Genomic DNA, 19052 nt, shown 5'->3' with positions numbered 1-19052 from the left:
TCCTTGCATGCAGCGTGGTGAACCGATCAGTAAACCTCCAGATTTCGGCTTTACCACGCATGCGCAAACACAGTCAGTGAGAGAGGACTGGGCCCAAAGCATGTATCGCGCCTCCCGATGCACTGCAACACCAACAAGCACTGGCATAGCCAATAGGTCTCGCCTTTGGGACCTTATAAGTTTTGAGTTATGCAGCACAATATTCTTCATGCAACAACATCAAGTGTTGCATGGCTAAACACTTATACGGTCCCAAAGGCGAGACCTATTGGCTATGCCAATGCTTGGTTCTCCCGAAGCTAATACCACTATGGACAAAGGAGCCAACGTGGTGCCAATCTTTAAATTACTCTATAAGCACATTATGCATTATGATTATATAATAAGAGTTTTTTTACGTTGAGAAAATAAAATAAAACTAAATATTCGAATGGGTGTGGTGTTTTTACTCACTTGATAATGGTTAATATGAATACAGGAATCTCAAATTGAAAGCATTTCACAGACTTCCGGCACCAGTGTTAGAAATGCACAACGTTAAATCAAATACAACAAGCTGAAAGGAATCCCACAGTGATGCTGTCCACATAAATAATTACAGTCCGCAGTACACCGAGGTGCCAAAAATCTCCAAGAAATTGCAGCAGCTGCATAAAAAAGACACAAGAGAGACGCTCCCTTCTAAACCCCAAGGCACACATCCAGGCAACATTTGGATTTTCCACTAGCTACCTAAACAAAAACAAATTTAAGTTTAATATTTTTACACTGACTCATAACGCGTCTTAGATCGCCGCGAACACATGCTATTCAGGGAACAGCTGACGTGAAAGCTCCTGGGCACGTCCTTCCGCCTGAGTGAGCAGCACCTGCTGAGCTGACCACCCGAGCGCTGCAACGTCTATGCGAATAAAGGGCAGTCTCTGGGCCCAGAGCTTCATATATGGCTCAACCTATCTGGGAACTTGCGCACAAGGAAGACAATGCCAATTGTAGACATTTGTAAACGACTCCTCTGTTTAAATGCAGCAAAATGGAATGCCACATTTTCTTATTACATTTGATTCATAATGTCAGAAATGGTCTTTAACGAGAAAACCGAAGCTAGGTGTTCGTGTATGCTTGTGTCAGGTATTCGAAGACCGTACAACATAGCTATGTACACAAATCCTTTCTTTAAAAGGGTAACTGGTGGACATGCGCTTCAAATACGGATTGTAAAGGAATCCCCAATATAAATGACATTAAAAAGAGAAAAAAACAAAGCGGAAATCTAAGTATTTTATTTACAAGCTAGCTATTCACCAGTACATTGACTATTTAGACCTCGTCCAGGAAGGGCATTCTAATAAAAAAGGTATGCAGAAATAAGCCACCTCTGTTCATTACAATATTTACAAAATTTACAATAACAGAAAAGCAATTCACAAAATGAACACTGGAGGTCAGTGTTAGCTCCAAGAAAATCTTGGTAACACACGCAGAGAGACAATATAAATATGCATTCCTTGACTTCGTAAGGTTATAGGTCTTTTCGAAGCAATGTGGGTACCCGTAATCAATGTTTTCATTTCGGTGGGAGAGGGGCAAAGCAAGGTGCTTGAGAGAGCAAGGCTTAATGAGCCATGAAAGCCACATGGCGCCTTGCGCGTGTGCACGCGCTCGTGAACGCAAGCTTGAGGCCAGGAAAAGATTGTGGTAGCACTTTGAAAAGCCACTAACTAAATGTCTCGCAGAGCAGCGCATGCGCTGGTTCAGCGAGACCTAAAAACGGGCGGTAGCACCCGATTAAAGCAATCGCATGCAAGTGACAGTGCAAGCCACAATAACCGCAAACACAAACTCTATGTCAGTAAATACGCGCATATGTTAGCAAAAATGTTCACTTAACTCAGCGTCTATGGCAACAAAGAAAAGAAGATTGATCATCACAGGACCTTAGATACTATGCATGACCCAGTGGAAGGGGGACTACGGGGGTTCATGAGAAATGTAGTTTTTCGTTTATAATGTTTTGATTGGCTGCTGTATTTTCTCTAGCAAAGAAAGAGAAGCATAACATGAATCCTCCGTTCCTGACATAGAATATAGATTAGCAAGACGAAAAGGAATAATTCAAAGGAAAGAATCTATTTTTAAGAATTACCTTGTTGCGTAAATACAAGAAAATCTGAAGTCAATTTACAAATCATGTTCTGAGCAATTGAAATATAAATTATTACAATGGTGAAATGTAAATGTAATGAAATATTATATTTTTTCTTTAAAAGCCTGAATAAAAAACACAATTTAAAGCATTTTGCATAAAACATGCACCCTGTAAACCTGGTTTTCAAGTTTTTGTAAACAAGAGATTAGGCAAACAGTTGTAGTTACTTGTATAATTCAGACCAACTGAGACAGGAGTTTCCTTCTATTTTTGAGAGGCCTGCGTAAAAGCCAAACGCTAGTTTTCTCACCCAATAAACAGGATGTTATTGTCCACTCAAGCATTATTGGCTGGTGCCTTGGTTTCTTCAAACCTGCTTTGTACACCATGCTCCCATTTGTTACGTATTGATCAGTGAGCGATCTACATGTTCATTCAGAGTGGATCCCCGTGGCCACGTTGCTGCCTAAAATGGTTTTAAAGATGCAAGAACCATATTTAAATGAGAATTCTGTCAATATTTGCTGCAAGGCCATGTCAAATACATTTGGTCACCACCATTCACCATTTAGCAGCACTTTAAGTGATTCATGTCCTTGTAAGGTCCATATCGTAAAGTGTTGAAAAGTAACATTTGTTTGAAGAACTACTCCAGCCACACAAACAACTTTATCTTTGTCCCATTGCCTTATAAGCTCAAATGCCCTTTCCTTTGCACTCATGTATATGTGCATTCCATGGTCTTTTTTAAATGCAACCCACATTTCAGACTTTACAACACGACCAGAACCTAGTTACTGCTGACCCTTGTACCACTTATTTGGATAAATATCCTAATTCTACCCTATTGCCTTTGCACAAATAACCCCCAAACACCAAAACAGAGCAAATTGCTCTGCCTCCATCTGTTCCTAAAAAATATCTCCCTTTGATCAGCTTTTGCTTTAACCAATCAAATGTTGATCTTGCCCTCCTCCAAAATGACATCAGGCCCCTCAATCCTGACTTAGGACCCTACTTCTACCAGCTCAGCCACCCTAAAATCTCAAGACAAACTTTCCTCAGTCTTCTGGAGGGTTTCAACAACAAGTAAGTAATTGGTCCTTCTAAATCTTATGACTTCCCTTGATACTTAGCTCAAACCACCATCATCCAACAGTCTCTTTTCCCTGGTAATGGTTTGTACCCATAAACAACTTCCCATAAAAAGCCAAACTGGCCATCTTGCCCTTAATCAAGGCTGCGGCTATTCCCTCTCCACCAGAGAACAAGTACCATGTATTCCACGGGCTCCTCCTAACCTTTACTCTCTTCGCTCACATGTCATGCTCCAATGTCATGAAATTCTGTCCACACTAGCTTGTATGTATGTTGAGTGAATAAATACAAACAACCTTTCCCTATCTCCATGAACTTTAGGCGGCCAGCCTGCACAGCTCCTGTTGCATCTGGATTTGGACTTCCTTTGTTTTCTGTCCCAAACACAAAGGCGCGCCAAAGGCAAGCCCGTCTGCGTCCGTCCGCAGCTGTACGGGGCCAAGGGCCAGTTACTATGCCCATTCTTTAACCTATACACCATCTAAGTTAAAGTTCCTTCATTTGATAAATCAGCCTCTTAACTCCTCTATCAGCTCTAGACTAACCAGGCTGGGAATCATGGTAACTAGGTCCTCCTTCCCAGAAATGACACACTCTCAACACGAAGCAGGACTTAATTAAAAAAGAACTCAACAGGAACTTGGACTATGATAGACCTTGCGAATTAACCATCCTTTATTTAAACACTCATTCCCTGCATAAACATAAATTGGACATATTTAATTCACTAGATTCTACACACCCAGGTATTCTTCGATTAACACAAACTTGGCTATCACAGGAATCCGCCCCGATATCTTGGCGGCACTCCCAAACAATTACAATATCCTTTAGGCGAACCGTCCCTCAGGAAAGGCTGGAGGGGGGAGTAGCTGCCATCATACGTCAGGAGTTAGAATTTACTTCATTAACACCATTAGCCTTAAGCTCAGTAGATACCTTAGTTATCAAATTGGAGTCTGCCTCGGCTCCTCTGATTTGTTCTCTACTATATAGGCCCCCTCAGAATATGCCTCTGTTCCCCCACTGTCTGGGTGAGCAGATGGCCCATCTTACGATGAACCATGCAAACATATTGCTGATTGGCGATTTTAATTACTGGGCCAATGATACTCTGGGAGGCTCTCATGCTGGAGAGCTAATCGACCTACTTAATGGGTTAAACTTTACTCGGAGGGTAACCTCTGCCACGCTCATTAAGGGACATACCCTAGACCATGTTTGGACAGCTAACATTACAGTGTCTGCATTGACAGTTTCCCCCTGTACATGGTCGGACCACTACTTAATACAGTTTACTATCAACAATATAAACAAGGTCATACCACCAGTAGCTAAAGGGACCATAGCCAGGAACTGGAACAGTATGGACCAAACTTCATTCCTGAATACTTTGACAAACACAGTCCCTGTCATCCAGTCCTCCGTCACGGCCAGTGTGGAAAGCCTTAGTGAATGGCTATCAGCGGCCAGCAACAAACATGCCCCGCTTAGGAGGGTGAGATCTGCTAGGCGCCATGAGGCCCAGAAAAGGTTCTCTGCGGATCTAAAAATTAGCCCTCTGTCAAACCTAAAGGTGATGGAGACATAGCTACTCTCCTGACAAAAGAGAGGTCTACTTAGCCCAACTTAGGCTATATAAAAAGTCAATTTCCACAGCCAAGGCCACTTATTTTTCTGCAAAAATCATGAGTTCTTCTAACAGGTCAAAAGAAATATTCTCCATTATCAATGAATTATCGAATCCCAATAGAGTCACAGTAAAACCTATACCATCTCAAGCACTGTGCAACTCTCTTAACACCTTCTTCATAGATAAAATCGTTTTGGTCAAGGGCAGTATCCCAAAGTGCAATACCCTCAAGGCTCCTCCAACCATGCTGAAAAATGCCCACTCTTGAGCATTTTTCCGCGATAGACAGCCTAGACTTACTGGACATTTTGTCTAAAGTAAAATCGAAGTCCCCGACTGACAGCTGTCCACTCCATGTCTTAAAAGAGGTTTTCTCTTTACTCCCTAGGCCCTCCCTCTCACTCCTAAATGAGTCATTGGCTCAGGGCATCGTCCTGAGAGCCTTTAAAGAAGCTATTATGGTCCCCCTTCAAAACAAACCAGGGGCTGATCCTCAGACGTTGACTAATTATCGCCCAATCTCGCTGCTCCCTTACCTGGCCAAGGTACTTGAATCCTATGTGGCAAAATGCTTATGTGCCTTTATCGAACAGCCGGAATTTCTCAACCCCTGCCAAGCAGAATTTCGTCCAGCTCATTCAACAGAGGCAGTCATACTGACCGTTCTGGACACACTTCGGAATGAAACAGATAAAGGATCCCCCCAGGCCTTGGTGCTGTTGGACCGGTCAGCGGCATTTGACACGGTCGATCACGGTATTCTGATTGATCGTGTCCGAGCCGCTGGTCTTCAGGGATCTGGTACAAAAAACAATGGTCCTAGACCTATCTTTCAGTTGAGTATATCAAAGATTCTTTTTTTAGCATATTATTGAACAAAGCAATAAAACATAGGAATCTATCTAGCAATATTAATTCAATTAGTGCAACAGAAAACCATGAAGCTGGATCACCGTATATTTATTTGAAAGAGTTTTGGTGAAATCCAGACAGTATATGATACAACTTAACAATTTCAATGAGGAAATTAGGAAAGGTTGCTCCAGATGGAGACGTGCAGATAAAACAGGGTGCTCAGAAGTGATGTGAGAGGGAAGGAAAAATCAGTGTGAATTTTTGAAAGGTTCAATAAATCAAAGAGAACAAAGGGACCGGTTGTGAATCACCGTCCTTGGGTAACCTGGCCCAATTATATTCGCACAGTATATCCTTTACGTCAATTCAAAACTAGACGTCAATTCTAGAGTAGCACGTATTAAACAAACAAGGTACAGGTTAAATAGGTTGGGCGTCGACGTTTGGATCCGACTTATGGCCAAAGGGTGATTAGTGCCTCGGCAGGGCGGATCTTCATCAGGACTACACTGGGCAACCTGAAAAGGGGAGGACCAAGGTCAATTCGTTGCACTAAAAGATTGAAATAATCATACAATAATTGTATATAATAAAAGGATCTCACCCGTCACAGATGTGGACGAGAGTCCATGGTATCCTATTGTCCAATATGGGGGTATCCTTCCTCAACCGTAATCTTAAGGAATGATAAATATACTTAAATGGTGCCGATAAATTAATAAACAACACAATTTAAACCCCACCACTAGTGGGAAAATTACCTTCACACTTAGGTATAATGATTTCACCCCGAAAACCAAAGGGAGCGAATCCCAGTCACCTGAAAGGAGACAAAAGGATTCTAAGGTCAGGATTACCGATTCTATCTCCACATCATAGCGTAATAGTAATTAAATCAGCCATGCAATAACTAAGGCATACTTCTGTATGGTAAAATTGTGACTGGACTGATTGGAGTGATTCTGAAATAATCAAACGATGTAACGCTAAAGGGAATCCATCATAGCGCAAAGAGAGGCACAACCCTAATTAATGTTCCTTCCTGTTGTGTGTTCTACATAATCAACAAATCAATATATTTAAGCTGCTCGTTGTTGAACAACGTGACTGTAGATAATAACCCTAACGGCAAAACATGCTCGATCAATATGTGGAGGAATGCATCAAGGGTTACTTGGCAGCCAGCTCCCTACAGGCAGAAATTACCCATTAATTTATAAAACAGCGTCAATATATACAGAAACCAGTCACTCATGAGTCTAATTATAACTGTGAGACAGAAGGGAGAGCGTTGCTATATCCTGCTAAGCGAGCGGCTCCCTGCAGAGAAACCATGAATGAAAGCATTCGTTCGTGAGTCAGCTTAAAGAAACGGCGTGTAATTAAATGACTACGAGGAAAAGCTATCCGATAACTAAGGCGCTCGCAAGTCAGCTTAGCACAAATCAAGATTCTGGATGTATATTTATGGGTATAACTTACTTTTAAAACCAATGCGTAATGGGATTGCTTCGGGGGGTCTACAAGCGCATCTGTTGCTTCGCGTCCATCTCCAGATCGAGAAAGTGTCTAATGGAGGCGGGCGGCGTGTGAGCGTATTAATGGAGTTGCCGGTAACGTAACCGGTAGGGAAAGGGAGGAAAGACTAATTCCAGCGTCCGGTGAAGGGGACAGAGGTGATATTAATTAGGTGTTAGTTGGTAACATTTTATTATTAATATTAAAATTCAAAGAGGACAGAAAAAAGAGAGAAGAAACAGGCATATATGCCAATATTTGCCAGTAATATAATGGAAGACCAGACAAACAAACCACATTCACAATATTATATACACTGACAAAATGCGTATTAAAAAACCCAAACAAAGGGTGATTGAACATATGGGACAAACATAATGAATGGTCATGACAAATTTCACAAATAGTCAAATAATATTATTAAAGACCACTAGATCCCTAGTGAGTCACATAGTATGTAATTATGAACATAGCATCCAGATCCCTGGAATGCTCATTTTAACATCATCTTCATGCATTAGTGAGCACCGACACTTGTCTGCTGATCTCCTCAAATTCATTGAACCCCCGGTTGACAGTGTTCAAGCGATGTATCCATTTACACTCACGTCTACTAAGCACAGTGCTGAAATCACCTCCTCTGGGGTTCGATTTAACCTTTTCTATGACCCACCAGCGGAGGCTTTCAGGTGTATGATCAAACAAGGTGAAATGCTCAACCAGTGGGGCGCCTAGTACCCTGCACCGTATGCGACTGCAGTGCTGCAGGATACGGCATTTCACTCTCTGGACAGTTTGCCCAATGTACATGAAACCACAGGGGCAAATAATAGCATAAATGACTCCACTAGTGTTGCAGTTAGTGTGTTCATTCAGTGTGTGCATTTGGTCATTGTGTACAAATTCTGGCATTTCTTTTGTCATGTGACAAGCTTTGCATGAGCCACATTTGTGATGGCCCCTGACTAGCGGGATGCCCCAAAGGGTGGTCTGTCCCAATATCTTCGGAGTGTCCAAAAAAGACTTGACCACAGAGTCCCTAATATTTCTGCCTTTCTTAAAGGCATATAGGGGAGTGGGTATGTTCCCTAGTTCATCTGACACCAAATGCCAGTGTTGGTTTATGGTCTTCTTTATGGCATTACTCTTAGTATTAAAAGTCGTAACGCACACCAAACGTTCATCCTTGTCATCAGTTCTTACCTTCGGAGTTAGTAAGGTGTCTCTCTGGTTATGCCACGCACGTTTACGTGCTCTCTTTAGTAATCTAATGGGGTATCCACGTTCACTCAGTCTAGCCAGGAGGCCAGCTGATTCGTCAAAATAATCTTCCTTTCTAGAGCAATTCCTCCGTAACCTCAGGAACTGCCCAAAAGGCAAATTATCTCTTAGGTTGCGAGGGTGGTGGCTCGTATACCTCAGTAATGTATTACGCTCACTAATTTTCCTATACAGATTAGTATAAAGTTTCCCTGAGTGAGCATTTATTGTAATGTCCAGAAAATTAATTGTAACCCTACTGGAGTCCAGGGTAAACTGGATATCGGGAGAGCAATTGTTAAGCCACTGATGGAAGGCAGTCAATTGGTCCTCATCACCCTTCCAGATCATGAGGACATCGTCAATATACCGTCGCCACAGCATGATACAGTTTCTATGTGGGTTATATTCATTTAAAACAAAACGTTGTTCATACTCATGCATGAAAATGATAGCCAGATTGGGCGCGAAGCTCGCCCCCATAGCCACGCCCTTCGTTTGGACGTAAAAGTCCCCCAAGAAAGTAAAATAATTCCGGGTCATGGCAATACGTAGGAGCTCAATAATAAATTGAGTTGGCACCCTGTGTGGTGTAGGCCGTTGGTTTAATATTGACTCAATGCATGTCAGGGCAGCACATTGTGGAATGTTAGTATACAATGACACTATATCCATAGTGACCAGAATGTCCGCTGATGGGTCACGTGGGCGGTCATCAACAAGTTGAATAGTCTGCATAGTATCCTTAAGGTAGGTAGAGGTGTTTTCAGCAATGGGTTTTAAAAACACATCAATATATTTACAAAGTGGCTCCAAAATGGACCCACACCCTGAGATATTAGGCCTACCGGGTGGACATACCATACTTTTGTGTATTTTCGGGAGGGTGTAAATTGTGGGTGTCCTAGGGTGCTTGTTGTTGAGGTACTCATTTTCAAGTTTGTTTATAAAGCCAGATTCAAATGCATCCCGCGTGACTACTCTTATTAAGTTGGTAATATCTTGTGTAGGGTCACTTCTCAGTTTCGCATAGTTACCTACAGTTGATAACTGGCCAAGAATTTCTTTTTTGTAGTCTTCCACATTCTGTATCACAATGGCTCCCCCCTTGTCAGCTGGTTTTATTACTATGTTGGTATTAGTTTTGAGAGAAACCAAGCCATCCCGTTCAGGTTTACTCACATTGTATTGCACATACTGTCGATTGGACAGTATTACGTCCACATCCCTCAATACAACCTGTTCAAAAGCTAACAATTTGTGAGATAGTAAATGAGTGGGGGGGTTAAAACTGGATGGGGGTCTCAAGCCACTACCCGAGAATGTAGGATTGTACGGGATTTTCTGAAAATAATGTTTCAAACTAATCTTTCGGAAAAATTGATGCAGTTCAACCTTCAAGTTAAAATTATTGGGCATGTTGGTGGGTACAAACGATAGGCCCTTTTCCAATATTTTTTGTTCATTGGGTTTTAGAATGTAGTTAGAAAGGTTAACTACAGGGTTCACAGATTCATGAGTCACCATCTGTAGTGTTGGCGCCTCGTTTGTATATCCCCATGTGTGTCTTGCTGGAAATGTATCTGTTTGTTCGATCTCCCTCTGCCTTGGTTCCACATTTGGCCCCTGGCACCCCTGGGTCTGCCCCAGGGGCGTCCTCGACCTCGTTGGCCCCACCATGGGTCCTCTGCTAAAAAAGAGGACGTAGAAGGTTGCAGTTCAGTGTATGCTTGGCCCGTAGCTAAGTGACCCGTGGCAGGTGCAGACGTGCTCGTACTGGGACGCTCACTGTCGCTATCAGATCCACTCCCTAGTGATGACCCTGAAAAAGTGGTGTACCTTCTATATCCACCCCTTCCTCTACTGGAGAAAGTGCCTCTCTGTTCTCTCGTATAGTAGTCTTCCTGTAGGTAAGGGTACGTATTTTTCTTATCATAAAATGTAATGTCCCTTGCTACCTTATCCAATTTGGTCGCCTGGGTATAGATGTCAAACTCCCGGATAGTCCTCTCCAATCTTTCCAAAGCCTCTTTTGCATTTACCAGGGCTCTGTCCTCAATAATCTCTTTCTTGAGGTCAGAGATCTCTTTGGTCAGGCGTTGTACCTCCTCGACAGCTGTTTCAATCCCCAATTCCATCTTCAGGGATCAGCTCTCAGATGGATAGTGTCATTCTTGGAAGACCGCTCCCAGTCAGTCCGCCCATCCCAGTTCACAGCATCTAAAAGGAACGTACCTTGCGGAGTACCCCAGGGCTCCTCGTTATCTCATCTGTTCACCCTTTATCTCCTGACACTGATCCAGTCTTTAAAAGAAAGGAAGGTGTGTACGTTCACAGCTAATGTTCGCCATTAATAATTCTCCTGAATCGGTGCTGGAATTCCAAACCACCCTGCTGCACATCTGGGACTGGATGAACAGAAACCAGTTGAAACTCAATCCGGATAAGACCGAACTTATAGGAGGTACTCCTTGGAGCCCTCAGTTCTGGACAATCGAGTTGGGTGCTCCCACCCCATCTTCCTCAGCTAGAAGCCTCTGGGTGATAATCAACAGTGACCTTTCTATGAAAACCCAAATTACATTGGTTACTTCGACCTGCTTTCGTCAGCTAAATCAGCTAAGAAAAATAAGGAAGATCAGCAGACTCCTTACTAGAGAAGCACTGATTCAGGCTGTTCTAGCCACGGTGTTTTCTCATTTAGATTATGCCAACTCTCTATACTTTTGCATCCCATTGTAACTCACCAGGAGACTGCAACTAGTGCAGAACTATGCCGTTAAACTGATCTTCCAGCAACCCAGATGGCAACACGTTTCCCCCCTTATGAGGAAGTTACATTGACTCCCCATCCCACAACGATCTGCTTTCAAAGTGGGTTTCTTGAGTTTTAAATCCTTGTATGGTCCAAGCCCAAAATTAATCTCCAGCCTTATTCAAAGGTATATACCTGTTCGCAACCTGTGTTCATCTCATATGGACCTGTTGGCTACACCCTCTTACAAACTGAAGTGACAAGGTGGCTGCAGATTTGCAGTGCTGGCACCTGGATTTTGGAATTGTCTTCAACCAAACCTTAGAGCATGTGCAGACCTCACGAAAATCAGAAGACTTCTCAAGATCTGGTTATTCACCCAAGCCAATGACTAATTCCAAGCTTATGACACATCAACAGGGCTCCAGCACATCCTAGATCCGGCGCCAAGAAACCAATTGGTGTACGTGCGCTCTACAAGTAATTTTAACATAACATAACATAACACTGGAATCTCAACCAATCTAGTTAGCATTTCAACAAAACCTTCCATAGTCTAGAATATAAGTTACTATGAATTTCCTCTTCCAACTAAAAAATAACAGTATAAGCTCATTCAACCATCTGTAAAGCAAGAATCTTGCTTTAGTTTGCTTGTTGATTATGACCAGCATTGAATGTCTGTCTTGAAAAAACAGCCCCCCTATAATTTCCTACAGTGCACTGCCATCTATAGTAGAAAACAAATTCTAGGAATGCCATGTTATGCCCTTTACACAGCCAACTTTGTTGCATTTTACGACTTCTTCCAGAATAGATGAAAGTCAGGGTTTTAAGTAGAATGAAAAAGGGTGTAGTTGTAAAAAGGGTTGGAGCCTAAGGTTAAAAAGGGACACTACACAGAGGTATGACGAATGAACTAAGAACATTGTCTAATACATGTGAAATAGAATTCCATCCTTGACAAAGGCAAGCATAGATCCTTCCTGGACAAAAAATTACACACAAATCACATTTAAACTGTTATCTATTGCACCAGTATCCTGGGCCATATACAATAAAACACTTGGCAAGCTATATTGAAAAGTAAGTGGTGCCTTGATTCCATGCTTTGGAGAGACAAGTGGAAAAGCCATAGCTTGGTATCCAGCTGGAATGAAAGAGTATTATTGTGGGCCCAGCACAGTGGCAAACAACAGTATCCACCAGGGACGCTGCCTAGTTAACACCTACTCACACAGGACCCAAGGATTGGCCGCAAAATCTCCATTAGCCTTTAGTCGCTCATCTGCATATATTTGAACTGCTTAGAAACAGCCACAGTTCAGGTACGCAGTGCCCAAGGATCCCTGAAGGACCCAACACAGTGGGATGGTTATACATGGTCATCCACATGAATAGATGCGGTTCTGTAGACCTAACATCTAATCATGGCTCTACCAAACAGTGGCTGGAAGACCAACACAGTGATGCTTCACTGGGGCTTTACTGCAAGCGATTCATTGATTGCAACCTCGGTTCGCCTACTTGGCAGAACTTATTCATCTTTGGTACATCGCATCCTAACTATGCCTCTGGCTATGCATAGAGCATCATCGGAGTACCGTGAGTTTGTAAGAGCAGTAAACAACTTCTGGGACCGTATCAATAATCTCATATGCGGCGTTACTTCGTTCTGAAGGGGTCTGCACTTCACTTCAGCCCATACATTAGCAACTAAAAATCTCCCGCCTAGTGAATGGGATGCAGACCGCGGAGCTCAGAAACACAGGGCGGTAACTGCACCTTCATGGTGCTGAGCTCTGCTGTCAGTAGCACATTCACTAACTAGGAGTTTCTAACTGAGCTTTCAGTGGAAGGAGAACATTTGCGCGGGGTCTCTAAAAGGGTCGTAGCTAGTGTAATTAGAAGCACGGCTCAACCATGTAAACTGAAATTCTATGGTTGTCTCAGTGTGCCACCTAGCATATATTTTGCCTCCTGTTAGAGCTCTCTCTCTCTCTCTCTCTCTCTCTCTCTCTCTCTCTCTCTCTCTCTCTCTCTCTCTCTCTCTCTCTCTCTCTCTCTCTCTCTCTCTCTCTCTCTCTCTCTCTCTCTCTCTCTCTCTCTCTCTCTCTCTCTCTCTCTATATATATATATATAATATATAATGACCAATTATATATATATATATATATATATATATATATATATATATATATATGAAAGAAAGGGGTTTGCCTTTTGCGGGAAGCACTCGATTCAGATTCAATCGCACCAGGGACACCGCTGCAACCACTCACAAGACAGTTCATGCTGGACGCGTTTCGGGCCTTACGCCCTTCTTCTTTGCAGCTAACACAAAATTTGAACAAACAAACATTGCCAGGTACATCCCTCAATTTATTGAAGATTAAGACACGCCCTTGTGGGCCGGCAGTTCACTCTCCACCTTGGGAGAACATGCTGCACCTTTGGTACAACGAACTTACCTGTTTTTTCACAAGCGACCCACATGGAGTTTGAAGGACGGACTACCAGGCCCATGATGCACCAAACAGGCGGAGAGTGAACTGCCGGCCCACAAGGGCGTGTCTTAATCTTCAATAAATTGAGGGATGTACCTGGCAATGTTTGTTTGTTCAAATTTTGTGTTAGCTGCAAAGAAGAAGGGCGTAAGGCCCGAAACGCGTCCAGCATGAACTGTCTTGTGAGTGGTTGCAGCGGTGTCCCTGGTGCGATTGAATCTGAATCGAGTGCTTCCCGCAAAAGGCAAACCCCTTTCTTTCATTCATATCGGCCCGCCAGGTCGAGGGATAGCACCACCGCATATAGAGCGGGTCCGTGTTTGTTTATTGGGACAGACAACGTTGAGCAACAGATACGCACCTTGGGAGAACATGCTGCACCTTTGGTACAACGAACTTACCTGTTTTTTCACAAGCGACCCACATGGAGTTTGAAGGACGGACTACCAGGCCCATGATGCACCAAACAGGCGGAGAGTGAACTGCCGGCCCACAAGGGCGTGTCTTAATCTTCAATAAATTGAGGGATGTACCTGGCAATGGTTGTTTGTTCAAATTTTGTGTTAGCTGCAAAGAAGAAGGGCGTAAGGCCCGAAACGCATCCAGCATGAACTGTCTTGTGAGTGGTTGCAGCGGTGTCCCTGGTGCGATTGAATCTGAATCGAGTGCTTCCCGCAAAAGGCAAACCCCTTTCTTTCATTCATATATATATATATATATATATATATATATATATATATATATATATATATATATATATATATATATAAAAATAAATAAATAATACAATTGACATACACCTAAAACCAGCCAGGACAACAGGCGCTGTCAAAGGTTATAACTGTTTAAGATAAATGAGTAATATATAGAATTATGGATGGATATCAGTGAATTATGGTTGTTTTTCACCGAGGGGTTTGGAGTGACGTCAAATAGATGAGTGAAGCTCGAGCTGTCTATTTGACGTCACTCAGAACCCTGAGGTGAAAAACATCCCTGTAATTCACTTTTAACCCATCTATCATTTTATGTTAGGTATGGACGCCAAAATCATCTGCCCTTGCCTTCAGCTGTTGCACAGGAGCAGAGGATAAGGGGCGAGATATGCATAACATGTCCTCTCCTCCCTGACGCAAATGTGAAAAAATAAATATCTTACCTGCTATTCATAGCCAAAACCCTCTAACTCCCCTGCCTTCCGTCCCCCTCCTGCAACGGTGCTTTTTCCCTTCAGTCAAAGCAGACAATCAGTGCTGCGCTGACAGGCTCTCAGAGAGCCCTGTCAGCCTGGCCTGGAAGGCCTTTATGTCATCACAACAGCGGGTAACCAGTTTTGATATTGACTGTTGTGGTGTCATAGCAAGGAGTTAGGACTTTCGGAAACTGAAATAAACAATAGAGGCTCTCTATGCGAGCCATACGTAACAACAATTTTGTTGTCAATAATTATTGAAAATATTTCAGTGTAAATTAAGCGTGGAAGGGGCATTGGTCTTCAGAGTGTCTCAATCACTCCTGTTATGTTCATTCTCTGTTAGAGATGGGCGCTCTTCTTTCTCCACATCTCCTCCATCTGCATGTCTTGAATCTCATCTCTTTACTCTTCAGCACCCTCTTTTCACTCTCTCCTGAATGCACGTCCTCGCATCTCCTCACTTTAATTTCTGAATGGTCTGGTACCCTGAGGAATTTGGCTCACTTATAGACCTGCATTTTGGGTTAATGTACGTGCTGTAGATGGAAAAAAAAGAAATTCACAGACCCTCCTATGTCAGCACGGCTCAAAGAATGGGTTCATGATAAGGCCCCCTTTATTTCACCAGACGGGTCTCATCCATTTTAAATATATTGCCATATTAGACCATTTGCAGGCTTAATTGATGGTACAATGCCACACTAGCGCCTCTAGACATTTGAATACGTAAAACTCGCACTAACACTACAGGGGCTGTATCATGATCTTCTTTTCTGCACTGCGCAACACAACCGCAAAAGGGGTCTGTGCATTTATGTTTTGCATCTTCAGTGCATACATTAACTTGAAAAATCTCCAAGTTAGTGCACGGGCTGCAGACAGTAGAGCTCGGATACACAGCAGCAATTGCCTCTTTGGGTTTCCAAGCTTTGCTGTCAGCAAAACATGCACTAGCTAGGAGATTATTTGTGTTAATGTATGCACTGAATGCAAAAGAAACAATTGATGGACTATGCAAACATTCACCCCCAGTCACAAGGATCAGGGTTTAATCCATCATTCTTTTGCTCACCACACCACCCCAGTTTGGACCCAGCCATATGCAAATCTGTCTTGACCCTGTGCCTCATGGGAATGGTCCATCCCGAACTGCCAAGCCAGGTCCTCCCTGGACCGGAAACAAGCATCCTAGGACCGGTTTCAGGGCATCACCCTTCGTCAGCCAGGCTAGCTTGAATCCAGTAGTGTAGTGAGCACGGGAGAGCTACGTCTGGATATAACCTTCCTATTTAGGGCGACATAGGCAAAAGAAACAATTGATGGACGGAATGCTGGACATTGCAAACATTCACCCCCAGTCACAAGGATATGGGTTTAATCCATCATTCTTTTGCTCACCACACCACCCCAGCACCGGCATAGCACACAATACGGAACCGTGATATGGCTCCTCATGATTATGAACAGTAGAGTATCTTCAAATTGGATCTTGTAAATAAAAACTCAGTTCCTTCAAGACTATACTAAATTCTATGTTCTGAATTAAGTTGAGTGCTTTAAAGGAGGCATCTGCTGCTGCGAGAAATCAGAACATCAACCACACATGAACAGTGATCTCCAGAACACAAACAGTGGTCTCCAGAACACAAACCATGCTAGTTGTTTTTCCAGAGCATTCAGAGTTTCACACAATACGTCAACATTTCATGCTATAAAGGGAAATCCATTCTCACAACTCATAGATGGGAACAAATGTCATCAGGCTCATTCCCTGAGCTGGTTCTTCAGGCAGACCAACTAACTTCTGTTTTCTGGTTCTTCCCCTAGGATCAACTGGCTAAGAATGCCGTCTCTGCTCTGTCGTCCAAATACGGGACTAGGTACCAATATGGAACCATCATCACCACCATCTGTAAGTCATCTTGAGTTTGAGAGTTTGCTCACTGGTTTGTCCCTATTATTGTGTAGATACCAAGGTACCGTGAAGGAGCATGTTTTCCATTACCTTCTTTACAGAGGGAAGTAGATGACCAAGGAAGTCCGAAACACAGTTTGAGGTTTTTTGTTGTCTGCATATTTATATATTACCACATCCATCAGTTTTGATATGATCTCTAGTCTGTACAGTAGCAAAGTGCTCTCATCACTAGACCATCTTACTAATTTGGTAGATATCTTCTGGCCTCTTACAGGCTAAAAGAAAAAACCCTGGACAGCCAGACCCAATTTAAGGATAAGGAAAGGGTGCATTGTCAGGTAGTGTAACACGATACACCTAAAATGTGGGCTCCTTGGTAGATTAACATCACTACTTTTGTTTCAAACCTAGATCAAGCAAGTGGCGGAACGATTGACTGGACCTACAACCAGGGCATCAAGTACTCGTACACCTTCGAGCTGCGCGACACCGGCCGCTATGGATTCGTACTGCCAGCCAATCAGATCATCCCCACTGCAGTGGAGACCTGGGAGGCTCTTCTTAAGATCATCGAGCACACTCGACAGAACCCCTACTAAATAGGAAAGCCCAATCAAAAGGGAGTGGGTGAAATAGAGAATGGTAATACGGATAACGCTCAAAAGCCCCAAAGACTGAGTTGATCCTGTTCTGTACAAATCGAACTGGACAGATCACAGCAGCCAATAGAAACTACAATGGAAGTCGATACCGCTGAAAATCACTTTTACAGCAACTAAAAATCACAACCAATACCCTGATTTCATGTGGTCTTTTTTTCATTTTCTAATATAATCAAACATGTGACATAGGGTTCGCTGCTCCAAAATTGAAAGCCGCACAACCAATGAAACAAAAAACTATTGAAAACCATTTTGATTTTATTACATATTTATTATAGACGAAGCATACAAGATTAACAATATAGCGAGTTTCATACCTGAGCATTACATCAATTGCGACTGCGGGTCAACCAGATAAGAAAAAGATTACTTCCTAATTTCTGGCCAGTACTCGTCTCCCTGTCACCCAACCCCTTTTCCTTTATCCACTCCTGCTCCAATCGTAAATTTTATATGGGGTCAGATTACATAAAGGTTGCACTTTTGCAAAAAACTAATCTGATTTTTTTTTTACGTCATGTGTGCTACCAACATAATAAGGAATGGAGCAAAAATGCTCTTCACCAGTCAGTCCAACATTCTTGCACAAGGTCAAAACATATCCTTGCAAACAGCTGTGTAAAATGCTAGGCATGGGAGTTAAAACAAGCATGAGCATAGGTCTAACTTTAGAAAGACATGAGTGGAAAGGGAAATGCTACTTACCAGTATGCATCTGTTCTTGGCATGTAGAGCTGCAGATCTACACACTGTGCATAGATCTCCATCTGGTGTTGGGCCCGGATGTTTGCAGTTGTTTTTCCTCTTGGAAAGTCTTTGGAAGTCACAAGGTATGTGACTCCTCCTTTGGATCATATTGCGCATGGGCTTCGGCTCCATCCTCAGAGTGTTTTTCGCCAGCGGGGAAATGATGGAGCGTAGTAATAAGCAGTGAAGATGCCCATGTGTGCTGTATCTAAATAAGATAAACTGGAACAGATAAAGGTAGCCGGGGAGGCGGGCGGGCGTGTGTAGATCTGCAGCTCTACATGCCAAGAACAGATGCATACTGGTAAGTAGCATTTCCGGTTCAAGGCATATGAGCTGCAGATTACACACTGTGCATAGATTATATAGCAGTACTCGCTCCTAGCGGCGACCACCAGTATATGTTGCAGTCGTTTGAAACAATGTTTTGAGTACAGCCTGGCCCACACTAGCTTGTTGCTTAGTTTGCACATCTACACAATAGTGTTTAGTGAAAGTGTGCGGTGTAGACCATGTAGCTGCTCTGCAGATATCATCTAAGGGAATGTTCCCTAAAAATGCCATGGAAGCCCCTTTCTTACGTGTAGAGTGGGCTTTAGGGGGAACAATGAGCATACGTTTGGCTTTGTGGTAGCAAATCTGTATGCATTTGACAATCCACCTAGCTATCCCAGATTTGGAGATGGGGTTGCTTTTGTGTGGTGGTGAGAAAGACACAAACAGTTGTTTGGTCTTACGAAAGGGTTGTGTTCTCT

The 19052-nt window shown here is 42.9% G+C and overlaps 1 protein-coding gene across 1 annotated transcript in view; it reads left to right on the top strand.

Annotated features, from left to right (window-relative positions):
• The window catches only part of LOC146855714 (carboxypeptidase A1-like), a 41680-nt gene extending 23998 nt beyond the window's left edge, over positions 1 to 17682 (top strand). The window contains exons 10-11 of the mRNA XM_085653611.1: positions 16798 to 16882; positions 17300 to 17682. Of these exons, the coding sequence (XP_085509737.1) occupies positions 16798 to 16882; positions 17300 to 17487 (273 nt within the window). The 3' untranslated portion in view covers positions 17488 to 17682. The remainder of the gene's footprint in view (positions 1 to 16797; positions 16883 to 17299) is intronic.
• Positions 17683 to 19052: the final 1370 nt, after the last annotated feature.

The sequence above is a fragment of the Triturus cristatus genome, chromosome 4_1, assembly GCF_964204655.1.
Source record: "Triturus cristatus chromosome 4_1, aTriCri1.1, whole genome shotgun sequence".
NCBI classification, from domain to species: Eukaryota; Metazoa; Chordata; class Amphibia; order Caudata; family Salamandridae; genus Triturus; species Triturus cristatus.
Note: the sequence above shows the minus strand (reverse complement) of the source record. Positions and strands in the feature narration are given on the sequence as shown.